Below are 14,643 nucleotides of genomic sequence, written 5' to 3'. Positions count from 1 at the left end.
AAGTAGAACAATGTTCTTCTCTGAGTCAGACGTCTGAAGCAGGAAGGTGAACAACCTTCTCAAGACCTCAGAGGTACTGAGAGAATCCTCAGGACAGGTAGGAGCACACAGGTAGGTGGGGTAAACGTGCACAGACAGCCTGGCTTCTACTTGGAATTTTCCCCTCCCTTGGCCTTAAAAATCGGATTTCTCCCTTTTCCAGATATGTTGATTCAAGAGACAAACTATTTAGAAAGCAAAAGCCTCAACCGTTTGTGTTCAAAGTATAACCAAATGATTTTATTGCATTTACTGCTCCTGGGCACGCAGAGGCATCTACACAGAAACAGTAGTTGTGGTTATAAAATCTTTTAACGAGTCTGGGGCAGAGGCTTTTAAATTATTTTTGAGACAGGGTCTCATTCTGTCATCCAGCTTGTGCAGTGGCGCAATCTTGGCTTACTGCAACTTCTGCCTCCCAGACTCAAGCAATCCTCCCACCTCAGCCTCCAGAGTAGCTGGGGCTGCAAACGTGCACCATCACACCCAGCTAATTTTTTGTATTTTTGGTAGAGATGGGGTTTTGCCATGTGGCCCAGGCTGGTGTCACTGAGCTAGGCGATCCACCCACCTTGGCTTCCCAAAGTGTTGGGATTACAGGTGTGAGCCACTGCGCCCGGGCCCAGAGTTTTCTTGATGTGAAAATTACGTGAGTGACAAGGAGCACCAGGAGCTCTGCCTGGCTCACTGCCTGTTGGTAGGATCTGACATATGAATAATACAAAATACCCGTCTGGTGTGACTTGCAGATTAAGTCACTGCTAGACTACAGCCTTGATGCCCTCTCTTGCTGACCCTAGCCAACATAACCAGTCTTCCAGGAACAATACCACGTTTTAAATTGCTTGAGGTTTCACTACCCACTGTCACTCAGTCCAGAATCCCAGCAGGAGACACAGCCCCCATCAGAAGGCAGGGAGGAGGGGAATTTGTCAGCCTTAAGGCTACTGAGTAAGATTCTTCCATGCAGAGGACACCTGCCCTGAATGCCAAACTTGGGTCTGAACACTGCCTTCGATCGAACAGTGAGCAAGCTCACTCAAGTTTGTATTGACTCATCTGTGAATCAGGAATGATAGCATACCTCACGTTTATCCGGACTGAATGCTGTCCCTTTCAAATTCCAATGTTGAAGTCCCAACCTCTAGTACCTCAGAATGTGACCTTATTGGTAAACAGCTGCTGCGGACACAGAAGACATTATACTGGAGTTGGTGGGATGGGCTCTATTCCGATATGACTGGTGTCCTTAAACAAAGGGAGGCTTGGGGACAGACACGCCACAGCAAGACTGCCACGTGGAGATGAAGGCAGAGAGTGCGTGACGCTTCCACACACCAAGGAACGGCAACTGCCAGCAAAGGCACGAGGCCACTTCTCCCTCACAGCCCTCGGAAGGCACCAACCCTGAGGACATCCTGATCTCGAATGTGCAGCTCCCAGAACTGTCAGGGAACACGCTCCTGTTGTTCTAAGCCAGCCAGTGTGCGGTGCTTCGTTACAACAGACCTAGAAAATGGACACACCAGCACTACCAAGCTAATGTATATGTAAAGTGTGATGTCGGGAAGGTTCTGTTCTGGAGCTTGGCTCACGGGACAGGAGAACCCCTCACTGGGGGCTGAGCTCCACATTCCCAGACAGGACAGATTGGAAGAAGGGACTTAAGTGCCTTTTAAACGATGACCACGCAGCTTCCAACCCGCAAGCATTTACCAAGGATCTCTGGGGTATAAAGACACTATGGGGTGGGTGTGCAACACAAATTAAAATGTAAGCTTTGTTTTCGGTGAGCTCCAGATGCTTAGTAACTGGCCCTCAGGAAAATCAAAAGGTATGATGACTGTTACCAAACCTGAAGAAGGAGCTCTGCAGACCCCTGCCACACACTCCAAGCCCAAAAGGGCTGCCTGATCATCTTGGATCTGCGGGGTGCTCCTGCCTACCTGATGGCCACGAATCTTGGGCTCAGACATGACATGTCTGGCTCAGTGTGCCTGACCCTGCTCCCCACTGAACCCGTCAGTCCCACCCTGCCTTCTTCCCTCCTCCAATCCAACACCCTCCAGCAGCTTCTCAGTGGAAGTGCAGGCACCCTGAAGCTTCAGGTTCAGACAGGGAAGGGAAGGAGGGAGTATACTGAGGTTTGGCTGGTGACCAGGGTGCCGCCCCGACGGGGGATAACCGTTTTACTCCCCGAGCTTGGGGAGCACGGGGCAGGGGTCTCTAAGACGCAGAACACCTGGCATGTCCAACCTGGTGGTGGCACATCCCCCCGTTTTTTGGCACAGCAGAAACAGAACACTCACTTGGCCACTCTTTCAATACCTGGGGGAGGGAGAGTGCTCCCACGGCACCACCCGAACGCTCACTACCTGAGAGCAAGGACAGGAGGGAGGTGTGCTCTCTATCCTGGGGAAGGGGCGTCCTGGGTGGGGGCGCTGATCAGTACCAATGTGAGGGGGCAGCACCGGCCAGGGTGAGGCCGCCCCAGGTGGGCAGGCTCAGTAGGAGTTCAGAGCCTGCTTGGAACGGCGCTTCATGTGTAGCCGCTCGTGGCGGAGGAGGTCATAGTTCTGCGAGAAGCTCTTGACGCAATACCGGCACTGGAAGGGCCGGGCTTTGTCCTTCAGGTGAAAGTGGCTGCGGTGCCGAGCCAGGTGGTCGTGCCGCTGGAAAGCCTTCCCACAGTCACAGCACTGGAAGCTCAGCTTGGCCTTGCCATTTTCCAGCGGCTCTTTGGGACCCTCGTCCGCGTCCTCGGACGCCTCCTGCTCTCTCTTCTCCACCGGCTGGAGTCTGTCCGGCTGCAGGTGTATCCGCCGGTGGGAGAGCAGGTGGGAGTTGAGTCGGAAGCTCTTCCCGCAGGCACCACACCGGTAAGGCTTCTGGGCCTCGTGGCTCTCCAGGTGCCCATCCAGGTCCTCGCTGTCACTGAATAGCTCCCCGCACACTGAGCACTCGTGCGGCTTCTCCTGCTCCCTGCGGCTTCGCAGGTGTCGGATGAAGTTGACCCTCCAGCGGAAGATTTTCCCACAGTTCGGACACACGTAGGACTTCTTGGAGGTCTGCACCTCGCCCCCAGCCTCGGCGCTGCCCCGGTGGGAGGCGGGGAGGCTGCGCTGCTCCTCTTTGGGGCTCTCCGGCTCTTCCGTGCAGTACGGGCCGTGCTGGGAGTCTTCGTCCCCAGAGCTGGACAGAACGATCTCGATGGTCACTTCTTCGTCCAGGCTGTTCTCTAGAGATCGCGGGTTGCCGCCAGCTACGGGAAGGCAACATGCAGGTCAGCGGTGCTGCACAGGCCACATCCCAGCCCCTACGACCCCGGCGCAGGAAGACTCAGCTTGGAGTTTACAAACCCTTATTTTTACAATGTTCCTCGATGACCGGGGCGGCCTGGCCAGCCCTGCAGGGGCCACTGGTGTAGCCTGTGAGGAAGAAATCTTCAGCATAGGCCACGCTGTGTCCAGAGCATGCTGGACACTTTGCTCTCCCTCTTCCCAGCCATTTTCCCTTATCTTCACCCCCAACCCTTTTGATCTCTACCACCCCATCCCCCCAAGCTCTAGGAGTCTGTATTTATCTGTGCAAAGCCTTGGCCATTTACAGATCACGTACTTAACGAGGCATGGGGGAAAGCTCTATCAGGAGAGTGAAAGGCCTTGGGAGAGGAAGACTCTACACCCTACACATATCATGTGCTGGGCACCTGCATGCTCCAGGGACTGTGCTAGACTTCTGACAGGCACATTCCTATCTGCTCCTGGATGCAACCCGATGACCTATTGGTTGCCATGTTTACACATAAACTAAGGTGATCTGTCCCAGGAAGGAGGGCTGAAATGCTACTCAGCCTTGCTGGGCTGCTCAACAGTCCCAGACTGCGGGTGCCCCACGGCTCCCCGGCTCCCAGTAGCATCGCATTTCTGAGGCTACAGGTGGCGATGGGTAAAGCTGCTCTGGACTTCCTGCATCCTGAGTCTGTGATGCTGGGAAGGTGGAACCACGGGGAGGGGCTGGGTGGGCAGTGCAGAGCCCGGCCTGAGTTCCTGGCTTACAGAGCAGAGCCCATCACACAGGTGGCCTGTTTCCTCACTGCTGTGAAATGCAGAAGTCAAATCTAGAACTTGGGGGAGTGAATCAGGCCCTCCTAGATATGAGTAGGAACATGGTTAGTCTGGGCTTCATGGCTGTGGGGAGGAGAGCCCTGACGGGTCAGAGCAGCTCAGGACAGGATAAGCTAGACAAACGGAAGCAGCGCAAGGAGACACAGAGGCTATGGAGAGCAGAGAGATGAAGGGCAGTGGTGGAAGCGGTGGGGGCATTTGTCCATCAGTCACAACGGGGTCGGGGGAACATGAGTCTGCGAGTGGGTACCGAGTCTGCCAAGAACCCATGTAGTGTAGGAGGGAAATCACCAGATGAAGACATAGATTGTGTGTGTGTGTGTTTTAAATTTTTTGTAGTGATGGGGTCGCACTATGTTGCCCAGGCTGGTCTCAAACTCCTGGGCTCAAGCGATCCACCCATCTCAAGCGATCCACCTGCCTCAGCCTCCCAAAGTGCTGGGATTACAGGTGTGAGCCACTGTGCCCCGCCGAGAGGCTGTGTTTGACGCTCATCTCGACTCTTGGTTTTCTAGCTACAGGTACCTCGTTCCAGCCAGACAGCTTCTCAGAGCTTGGGTAACCTCGTCTATAAGGTGAGCATGACAGTGGCAGCCAGTCGATCTAAGGTGCTGGTGGGGCAGGTGAGGTCACGTGTGTGATGTACTCTGTGGACCTCATGGGGTGGAGACAAGAGCAAGGTGTAACTTTTACCAGGCTGCCGACAACACGGTACTTGATCGGCAGTTGGCTTCTGTTAATGGATTTGGGTGGAAGAAGAAAACAAAGTGACCAGGTGGGCCGCTAAGATCTCCTATTTGTTAACTGGGTGAGGAGATGGAATTGTGAAAGCAGACCGTGCGTGTTATTGTGTCCCCCTGAAAATTCACATGATGAAGCCCTAACCCATAGGGCCTCAGCATGTGACTACTTGGAGACAGGGTCTTTCAAGAAGTAATTAAATCAAAATGAAGTCACATGATGGGGCCAATCCAAAATCACTGGTGTCCTTCTAAGAGGAGGAGATTGGAGGCAGACTTCAACAAAGGGAAGGACCCTGTGAGGACACAGCAAGATGGGAGCCGTCTCCAAGTCAAGGAAAAAGGCCTCGGAAGACACCAGCTCTGCTGACGCTTTGATTCTGGACTTGTTGCTTCTGGAATTGTGAGAAAATAAGTTTCTGTTGTTTAAGTCACCCAGCCTGTGGTACTTCGTTATGGTAGCCACAGTAGACTAATGTAGACTTTGGCCCAGGAAGTAGGGTGCAGCTAAAACAAAGACCAAAAACTGTCGAAGTCATTTTAGAACTAGGTAATGGGTAGAGGCTAGGAGAGTTTTGAAGTGCATGTTTAAAAAGCCTTGAGGAGGTGGCTGGTAGAAATACAGACATTATAGGAAACTGGAGAAAAGGAGATCCTCCAATTATAAAGTGGCAAAGAATTTGGCCAAAACTCTGTGGAAACAGAAATTGTAAGTGACGAACTTGAATACTGAGCTGAGGAGATATCTAAGCAAAGTGTCAAAGGCAAAGACTAGTTTTTTGCTGCTTACAGTGAAACGTGAGATGAGAGAGAAACTCAGGAAGGAACTGTTATAGCAAAAAGGAACCATGACCTCAAGATTTGGAAAATTCTGTCTATCCATTCTGCAAAAAATAAGAAAGTGTGCACTGGAGAGACATCAAGAGTGAGGCTGGCTCATCATCTGTTAAAGAGATTCCGAGTGTGATTCATGGATCCAATCTACCATCTCAAGAGAAGCCAGGAACACAGATGAGGTTATCCAGGAAGGTCTACGGAGGACACCCTCATCTGACGGCCTGCAACCCTGTGAACTGCATGGAGGGCAGGGTTTCTGAGTGTTATACACCAGCAGAAACACTGCCAGTTGGGACTGAGAGGAAAAGAGATGGGATGAAACAAAAGAAGGCTATTGGACTTCTGGGATTCTACAAACTGGCCAACAGAGCTATCTGGCTATGAATATGGACTATCCTTCAGGAAAAGGGTAGAATGATTCCAAAGGTGGCTCAGAGGGTACAGGGCTGCCACTGCCATCACGGGACCAGAGGGTACAGGGCTGCCACTGTCATCACGGGAACAGAGGGTACAGGGCTGCCATTGCCATCACGGGACCAGAGGGTACAGGGCTGCCACTGTCATCACGGGACCAGAGGGTACAGGGCTGCCACTGTCATCACAGGACCAGAGGGTACAGGCTCAGGAGGTGAAGTCGTTTCCTTCTGAGTTCCAAAGAGCAGGGCCAGTAGCCTGCTGGGCCTGGAGAACAGAGAACTGAGCCAAAGGTTATTCCTGAGCCTTAAAATCCCATGGAAATGACCTGCTAGATTTTTTTTTTTTTTGAGATGGAGTCTCGCTCTTGTTGCCGAGGCTGGAGTGCAATGGCACAGTCTTGGCTCACTGCAACCTTTGCCTCCTGGGTTCAAGCAATTCTCCTGCCTCAGCCTCCTGAGTAGCTGGGATTACAGGTGTGTGCTACCACGTCTGGCTACTTTTTGTATTTTTAGTAGAGAAAGGGTTTCCCCATGTTGGCCAGGGTGGTCTCGAACTCCTGACCTCAGGTGATCCGCCCGCCTCAGCCTCCCAAAGTGCTGGGATTACAGGCACGTAATACACACCTAGCCCTGACCTGCTAGATTTAAGACTTGCTTGGGACCCATTATCCTTTCTTCTCTTGGATTTCTCTTTTGGAACGAGAATGGTCTATGCTATGCTGTTCTCACAGTTGTACTTTGGAAGCAGAAAACATCTGGCTTCACAGTTCATAGCTGGAGAGGATTTTGCCTCAGGATGAATCATACTTCAAGTCTAACCCATACCCAATTGAGACGTTGATATTTAGATGAGATTTTGGACTTACAGTTGATGCTGAAATAGGCTGAGAATTTGGGGGCTGTTGGGATGAGGTGAATGGATTTTGCATGTGGGAGACACATGAATTTTGAAGGTCCTGAGGGTGAGGTCTTACAGGGGATGAATTGTGTTCTCCCAAAATTTCATGTTGAAGTCCTAACCCCAAAGGACCTCAGAATGTGACTGTATTTGAAGATAGGCTCTTTCAAGATGTAATTAAGTTAACATGAGGACATATGGGTGGGTGGGCTCCACAGTCCAATATGACTGGTGTCCTTATGAGAGAAGATCAGGACACTGACAAACACAGAGGTAAGACCACGTGAGTACACAGCAGGGCAGTGGCCATCTCCAAGCCAAGGAGAGAGGCCTCAGAAGAAACCAGCTCTGCTGACACCTTGATCTTCTATTAGTTGCCTCTGCAATAGTGAGAAAATAAAATTCTGTTGTTTAGGCCACCTAGTCTGTGGTACTTGTTATGAAAGCCCTAACAGAGTAATATAGCTCACAGTGGACATCATCACCTCAAATCAGCTAAAATGACCAAAATTCGATGCATAATTTCTACAAAAGGGGAAATAAATCAAGGATAGTCCTATTATGTGCTATCAACACAACAATATGAAGAAAATTCCTTGGAGAAAGCAGATGAGACTGCTAGAAGTCTGCCCAAAACACCAGAGGGTAAGCAACATCTGGGAGTGTCCTGTGTGGGCGTGGATATAGAGAAGCAGACCTGTCACCAGCTATCCGGCATCAGCTGGCGGGAAAAGCCTTTTAGGAAGGCAAGCTGGCAGGAGCTACCAAAATAAAAACAGTGCCCACTCTTTGAAATCTATCATCTCTCCCTTCTCAGTAGCAACCCTTGGCTTCTGACTGTTTCAGAGCAGTCTGTGTCAGAGTCTAACAAGGGAAGAACGGAGTTGAAAACTCCTGTGTACAACTGAACATCCATCCATCTTCTAAAAGTATATTAATGGGGCTGAGAGACATGCTATGGGCAGAAAGAAGCTGGAGAAGATTCAAAGTGCATCACAAACATCAAGCCTGCGCTTGAACTCCACGTGGACCCCAAATGAATGCATTGCCCTCGGCATGCAGAGGTGGGCCTTAGAAAACCAGGGGTGGGCATCCATGCTTGTGGGGCAGGATCTCATCCTTTCAGATCTCCCACACTAGAAAAGCCCCTTTGTCCATGCATGAAAGGGGGCCAAGTACAAGATGCATGTAGCTGGGTCAAAATGGCACAAATCTTGCCTTCAAAAGCATCACAGGTAGAACACATAATGCGTGTGAGTCGGTCTCCATAGCTGCAGAAAACTACAGTGACACGTGGGTTCCGGTAAGAATCAGAGGCTTGGGTTTGATATTTAGAACTTATGAAAGACGGCAGCATTGCAGCCTCTGCTTCTGGAGGTGGTGACTTTTACCAAGACGACTCAGAGTCTACACTGTGGCTATTTCTCTGAAAGCAGGAATGGAACATACACTTTCCAACAGTCCTGTGCAGCTTCAGTACACTAGAAACCTGCTCTTTAATCCCAATTCCAAGACCCTGTGCCAGGATGCTGGCCATCTATGCTGAGAGAAGAAAAACATTCGCCACATCACCAACAGCACTACAGCAGCACCCTGCTTTGACACACCCTCCCTGGCCCCCAGAAAAGGCAAGGAGGGTGAGCCCGGGACTGGGAGTGAGCTGGAGAATGACCCCAGCACAGAGGAATCTGGGCAAGCAGGTAAGAACACCACCGCAGCGGTCAGCAGAGATCCTGAGAAGTTCAATTCCTAACTGTCCCATGCCCTCACCACCGCACATTTCCATCACACACCCATATGCCCCCAACACACAGGTGCACCTGGGAATGCACACACGCACACATGCAGCACACCACATACACCATGTGTATGCACGCACACATGCATTCCACACCACCATCCCCCATGCCACACGTGCACACATACATTCATGCGACACACCAGATACACACGTGAACACACAGACACACAGGCACACACCCCACACCTCCCTGGCCCTTCTTTACCTGGGTAGGTGTTTTGAGGCACCACCGTCTGTGGGCAGGCCTGGAACCCCGGCACCTGCAGCTCCTCACGTTTCCTCCTTTCTTCTACTTGGAATGGCTGGAGACTTGGAGAGTCTTTCCAGAGGAGGAAACGGAAAAATTGATTTGTCTTGCACCTACAGCACTACCTAGGAGGGTGCTATCTGAACAGATGCCAGGCTATGATCTGGGGGCGGCCCTGGGCTCCCTCCTGGGGACTGGCAGGGGGTGGCCACTCAGGAAGTGTCTGCTGAGCGAATGAACTTGAAGGCAGAATGGGCCAACTCCACAAACATGAGCTCTGAAGCTAGACAGAGTCTACGCAGATCCGGGTTCTACTCTACTTTATGGCAGAGACAAGTACCTCCCCCAGCCCCGCATTTATTCCCACTTTCTGTGTTGGGTTTTCCATAGTCATCACCACAGGCTTCTGCACACTCTGCACATCCTGCACAAACAGCTTGTGCAGAGCCTACGGGGTAGAGATGGGACAGGAGCTACTGTGCCACGCCGTCTCTGAACGCTTGTTCCAGGTGGGGATGGTGTGTCAAAACTTTGCTTCACGCTCTAGGTCCCAAAGGGGAAGGAGGTGTGGAGCTGCTGATGATTCTGTCAAATTTCCTCCTGAAGGAGCAGGTGCCTCGAAGCACCATGGCATGGAGATCATGGGTGCAAGCACTGGTGACACAGCCTGAAGGAGGGCTGGAAACTGCTGCTGCTGAGCCCCAGCACCTCCCCACACTCCAGTGTCCTCACAGCACCCCTGCACCAGGCAGACGGAAGACTAGACAGGTGAGGCACCTCAAAGGGCTGTGCTCGGTGCCCAGTTAGGAGGAGACACTCCCTCTGCAACCAGGCTTGTCGTATCTGACCTCACTCCTGGAGGGGCCGCTGTATGGTCAGCACAAACCAGATGTTACTTACAGGCAGAGGAGACAGACATTCCTATTATTTCCCAGTCCTTGGCTGAGGGAGTACAATCCCAATGCCTGGCAAAATTAAGATCCCCCATTCTTTCTATGAAAAGTCAGGGACAAGGCAAGACATGCAAGACCCACATAGAGTCTGGGGAAATGAAGAAGGCAAGTAGGGGCTGCAGAGAGAAGCCAGCAAGTGGGCTCATCTCTGGCTGCCAGCAACCCTTCACCCTACTCTGTCCACTCAGTTCCGGAATCACTACTCACCCAAGTAGGAGACCTGGGGCACTTCTTTCCCCTGCAGATCCTGCGGCTCTGGAACGCGAGGCTCATTCTCCTCTCTCTGGGAGAGATCCGGCTGGGCCGCTAGCTCGTCTGTTCAAAGAAAAAGGCAGGATACATGTTTATTAGTAATCTGATCCTGCAGCAACCAGGGCTGGTCCAGAAGAGAAAAGGTGGAGGGATGCCCAGCGGGCGTGGCACCATCAGAGCCGGCAGCGCAGGGGCAGTGGGGGCAGCACACGCAGGGAGAGCTATGGGCTTGGGGGTCTCTCTGAGGCTTTTGGGTGTAAAGCAGAAGTAAAGGGACGAAAGGGTAAGAGCGATGGAAGAGAAATGGACATACAGCACGTGTTCTATTTGGTTCTGATAAGCCTGATGAGGTGAGACGGCAGGTGATCAGTCGGACACACTGCCTATAGGGCCGCTGTGTGCAAATGACTTCCCATCCAGGTTGGGGGTGAACAGAGAAATATGATGCAGGCCCCGCTTCCCTGATCTTATCGGACGAAGTTGACTCTTACTCCAAGTGAGAACCCCCCTGCCCAGTTCCCTGGTCTTGAGGTACGGGGGGAAGTTAAGTCTTACTTGGAGGAATTGAGACCCCGCAATCCTCCCCAATGATGAACTCTCCATAGAAGCCAGTCTGGGCAGGATCTAGAAGGGACCAATCCTCTTCAGAGAAGCATAAAATCATGTCCTTGAACGGAGAAACCCGATTCTGAAAGCACAGTAGAACAGGGATGCCTCAGTCCGGGAAGAGCTAGGTGTCTCAGTCTTAGTCCATTGAGGCTGTGATAACTCAATGCTGTAGGACAGGCAGCTTCTACACAACAGAAATCTGTTCCTCACAGTTCTGGAGGCTGGACGTCCAAGATCAAGGCACCAGCAGGCTGGGTGCCTGGTGAGGGCCCACTTCTTGGTTCAAACACAGGCATCTTCTGTGTCCTCACAAGATGGAGAGGGCAAGGGAGTTCTCCGGGGCCTCTTTTAGGAAGGACTAATCCCACTCATGAGGACTTTGCCCTTGTTACCAGATCATCTCCCCAAAAGGCACCACTTCCTAATACCATCATCTTGGGGATTACAATTTCAACACAAATTTTGGGGAGATACAAACAATGAAACCATTGCATTCTGCCCCTGGTTCCCCCCAAATTCATATCCTTTTCACATGCCAAACAAATTCATTCCATCCCAATAACCCCCAAAGTCTTAATTCATTCCAGCATCAACTCAAAAGTCCAAAGTCCAACATCTCATTTAAATATTATCTAAATCAGTTACGGTTCAGACTCAAGGCACAATTCTACCTGAGACAAAATTTTCTCCAGCTGTGAACCTGTGAAATGAAACAAGTTATGTGCCTTCAAAATATAGTGGTGAGGCCAGCGTGGTGGCTCACACCTGTCATCTCAGCACCTTGGGAGGCCAAGGCGGGCAGATCACCTGAGGTCAGGAGTTTGAGACCAGCCTGGCCAGCATGGTGAAACCTCATCCCTACCAAAAATACAAAAAGTAGCCCGGCGTGGTGGTGGGTGCCTGTAATCCCAGCTACTTGGGAGGCTGAGGCAGGAGAATCATTTGAACCTGGCAGGCAGAGTGCAGTGAGCTGAGATCGTGCCACTGCACTCCACCCTGGGCAACAGGGTGAGACTCCGTCTCAAAAAAAAAAAGAACCCCCCCACACACACACACACACAGAGGTGGAATGGGCACAGGATAAACATTCCAATTCCAAAAAAGGGAAATAGAAAAAAAGAAAAGGAGTAACAGGTCCCAAGCAAGTCCTAAACCTACAGGTCACAGCACATTATGGTTTACGGCTTGAGATTAATCTCGAGAATAATCCTTTTTGTCTTGATACCGTGCTCCCTAGGCCCACTGTGTTGGGAGGTGACCCCACCTTCCAAACCCACAGGTGGCACCTTCACTGGGCAGGAGTTGAGCCCCCAAGGCCCTGGATGGTCCTGCCCCACGGCAGCCCCTAGTGAGGGCCTGCCCTCAAGGGGGTTCTCTGTGGTGGCCCCACCTCTGTGGCGGCTCCACCTCTGTGGCAGCTCTGTGTCTCTTTCAGAGGTCCAAGGCTGTCTTGGGCTGGAACTCTGCTGATGGCCCTACCATCTAGGGCTTCAGGGGTGACTGAAGCGGGGCTCTCTGCTATGGTCCCCTGCTTACTGCGGGTCTTGTGCTCTGGGCCTGTGATGGGCGGAACAGCTCTGATGATTTCTGAATTGCTTTTGGGGTCATTTTTCCATTTTCTTGGACTAGCTCCCAGCCTCAGTTTCAATGGCAAAACCTTTATCTTCTCTCCTAAACAGGCTGGCTCACTCTTATCAACATAGGCTGACAAATATTCCTGATCTTTAAGTTCTGCTTCCCTTTTAAGTAACAGTCCCATCTTTAAATCACTTCTCTCTTTTCACATTTCACAAGCTGCACCTTCAAAACTTTGCTTAGATATTTCTGTGGCCACATATCCAATTGCAGTGGCCTGTAAGTTTACCTTCCACAAAACACTAATACATAAGCACAGTTCAGCCAAGTGATTTGCCACTATAAGGATAGCCTTTCCTCCATTGCCAACCACACATTTCTCATTTCCATCTGGGATCTCATCAGAATAGCTTTACTGTTCACATTTTCACCAACATTCTGGCTGAGAATATCAAATCTCCTCTTTTCTTTTGGAACCTCACCAGAATCGCCAGTAATAGTCTGTTCATGGGCTGGGCACGGTGACTCACACCTATAATCCCAGCGCTCTGGGAGGCTGAGGCTGGCAGATCACCTGAGGTCAGGAAGTCCAGACCAGCCTAGCTAGCCAAAATGGCAAAACCCTGTCTCTACTAAAAATACAAAAATTAGCCAGGTGTGGTGGTGCACGTCTGTAATCTCCACTACTCAGGAGGCTGAGGTTGCAGCAAGCAGAGATCGCGTCACTGCACTCCTGCCTGGTGACAGAGCAGGACTTCATCTCAAAAAAAAAAAATTGCCTGCTCACGGCAACACAGGCTTTTTCCAGCCTGCACTTCAAAACCCTTTCAGCCTCTACCCATTACCCAGTTTCCAAGCTTCTTCCATGTTGTATTTGTTAGAGTAGCACCCCAAATTTTTGGTGCTAATTTTCTGTCTTAATCCATTTGGGCTGCTCTAACAAAATACCGCAGATTGGGGACTCATAAACAACATAAATGTATGTCTTACAGTTCTGGAGGCTGGGAAGACTCCAGCTGATACCCGCATAGTTGGGTTCTGGTGAGGACCCAGTTCCTTGCTCCATAGATGGCCATCATTTCATTGTGTTCTCACATGGTGGAAGGGGCAAGGCTGCTCTCTGAGGCCTCTTTTATAAGGGCACTAATCCATTTATGAGAGATTTGCCCTTATAACCTGATCATCTCTCCAGTGCCCCACCTCTTAATGCCAGCAGCTTGGGGGCTAGCATTTCAACATGTCAAAGTTGTGGGGAGGGGACACAAAAACATTCAGACCATAGCACTAGGGGAGCAGGGGGTGGAAGCTGGGGCTGAGGAAAGAGCCCAAAGCAACATGTGCAGATAGAAGGGAGAGAAAGGAAACTGACTACCCCAGGTCCAGGCTCCAGGGGACACACTGCTTTGTAATTTCTGCTCTTGGATCCACCTCATCCCTATCTTGTTTGGCAAAACCCAAATGGCAGCTACCTTGCTGGGTGGCCAAGGATGTGGAGAAACAGGTCTTCCTACTCTGCTGGGGAGGTTGCACATCCACCACTCCTATGGTGGGCTGCTGGACAATGTCCAGAGGTAACCAGCGTGCTCACCCCTCAATGCAGCGATTTCTTAAGTTTATGTCGCACATGTGCAATGTGAAGTCTATAAAAGCTGCTTCACTGCAGCATTGATCTAATAAATACTGGAAACCTTGACACACATCAACAAGACAGCGGATTAAGTAAGCTACAGAAACCTCCCAAGGGATGATCCTACACGCACAGAAAGAACGAAGGCCTCTCTGCACCGAGAAGGAATTCTCTTCAAAGTGTGTTGTTGCAGGAAAACACCTGTGCATGATGGAATCCAGATGGCCACCAAGTGCAGGGCGTAGGAGTTCCGAAGCTTAGCTGCCTCTGAAGAGGGACCTAGGACTCTGGGGTTAGGTGTAGCAGGGAGATTTTTTTCATAAATTTTGAATCATGGACCATGGGAATGTGTCAACTGATTTTAATTTCTATTTTTATCTTTATATTGTTTTAGACAGTCTGTCACCCAGGCTGGGGTGCAGCTGCACAATCACAGCTCACTGCAGCCTCAACCTCCGGGGCTCAATCCTCCTGCTCAGCCTCCCAAGTAGCTGGGACTACAGGTGTGAGCCACCACGTCTG

At 51.0% G+C, this 14,643-nt stretch overlaps 1 protein-coding gene across 3 annotated transcripts in view; it reads right to left on the bottom strand.

Annotated features, from left to right (window-relative positions):
• Positions 1-232: 232 nt before the first annotated feature.
• Positions 233-14,643, bottom strand: part of ZNF496 (zinc finger protein 496) — a 31,207-nt gene continuing 16,796 nt past the window's right edge. For all 3 annotated transcript variants that reach the window (XM_031660231.1, XM_003893656.5, XM_017953111.3), the window contains 4 exons: positions 10,866-10,998; positions 10,266-10,373; positions 9,064-9,177; positions 233-3,301 (listed from right to left, as the gene is read on the bottom strand). In XM_031660231.1, the coding sequence (XP_031516091.1) occupies positions 2,544-3,301; positions 9,064-9,177; positions 10,266-10,373; positions 10,866-10,998 (1,113 nt within the window). In that variant the 3' untranslated portion in view covers positions 233-2,543. The remainder of the gene's footprint in view (positions 3,302-9,063; positions 9,178-10,265; positions 10,374-10,865; positions 10,999-14,643) is intronic.

This window comes from Papio anubis, chromosome 1 (assembly GCF_008728515.1).
Source record: "Papio anubis isolate 15944 chromosome 1, Panubis1.0, whole genome shotgun sequence".
NCBI classification, from domain to species: domain Eukaryota; kingdom Metazoa; phylum Chordata; class Mammalia; order Primates; family Cercopithecidae; genus Papio; species Papio anubis.
Note: the sequence above shows the minus strand (reverse complement) of the source record. Positions and strands in the feature narration are given on the sequence as shown.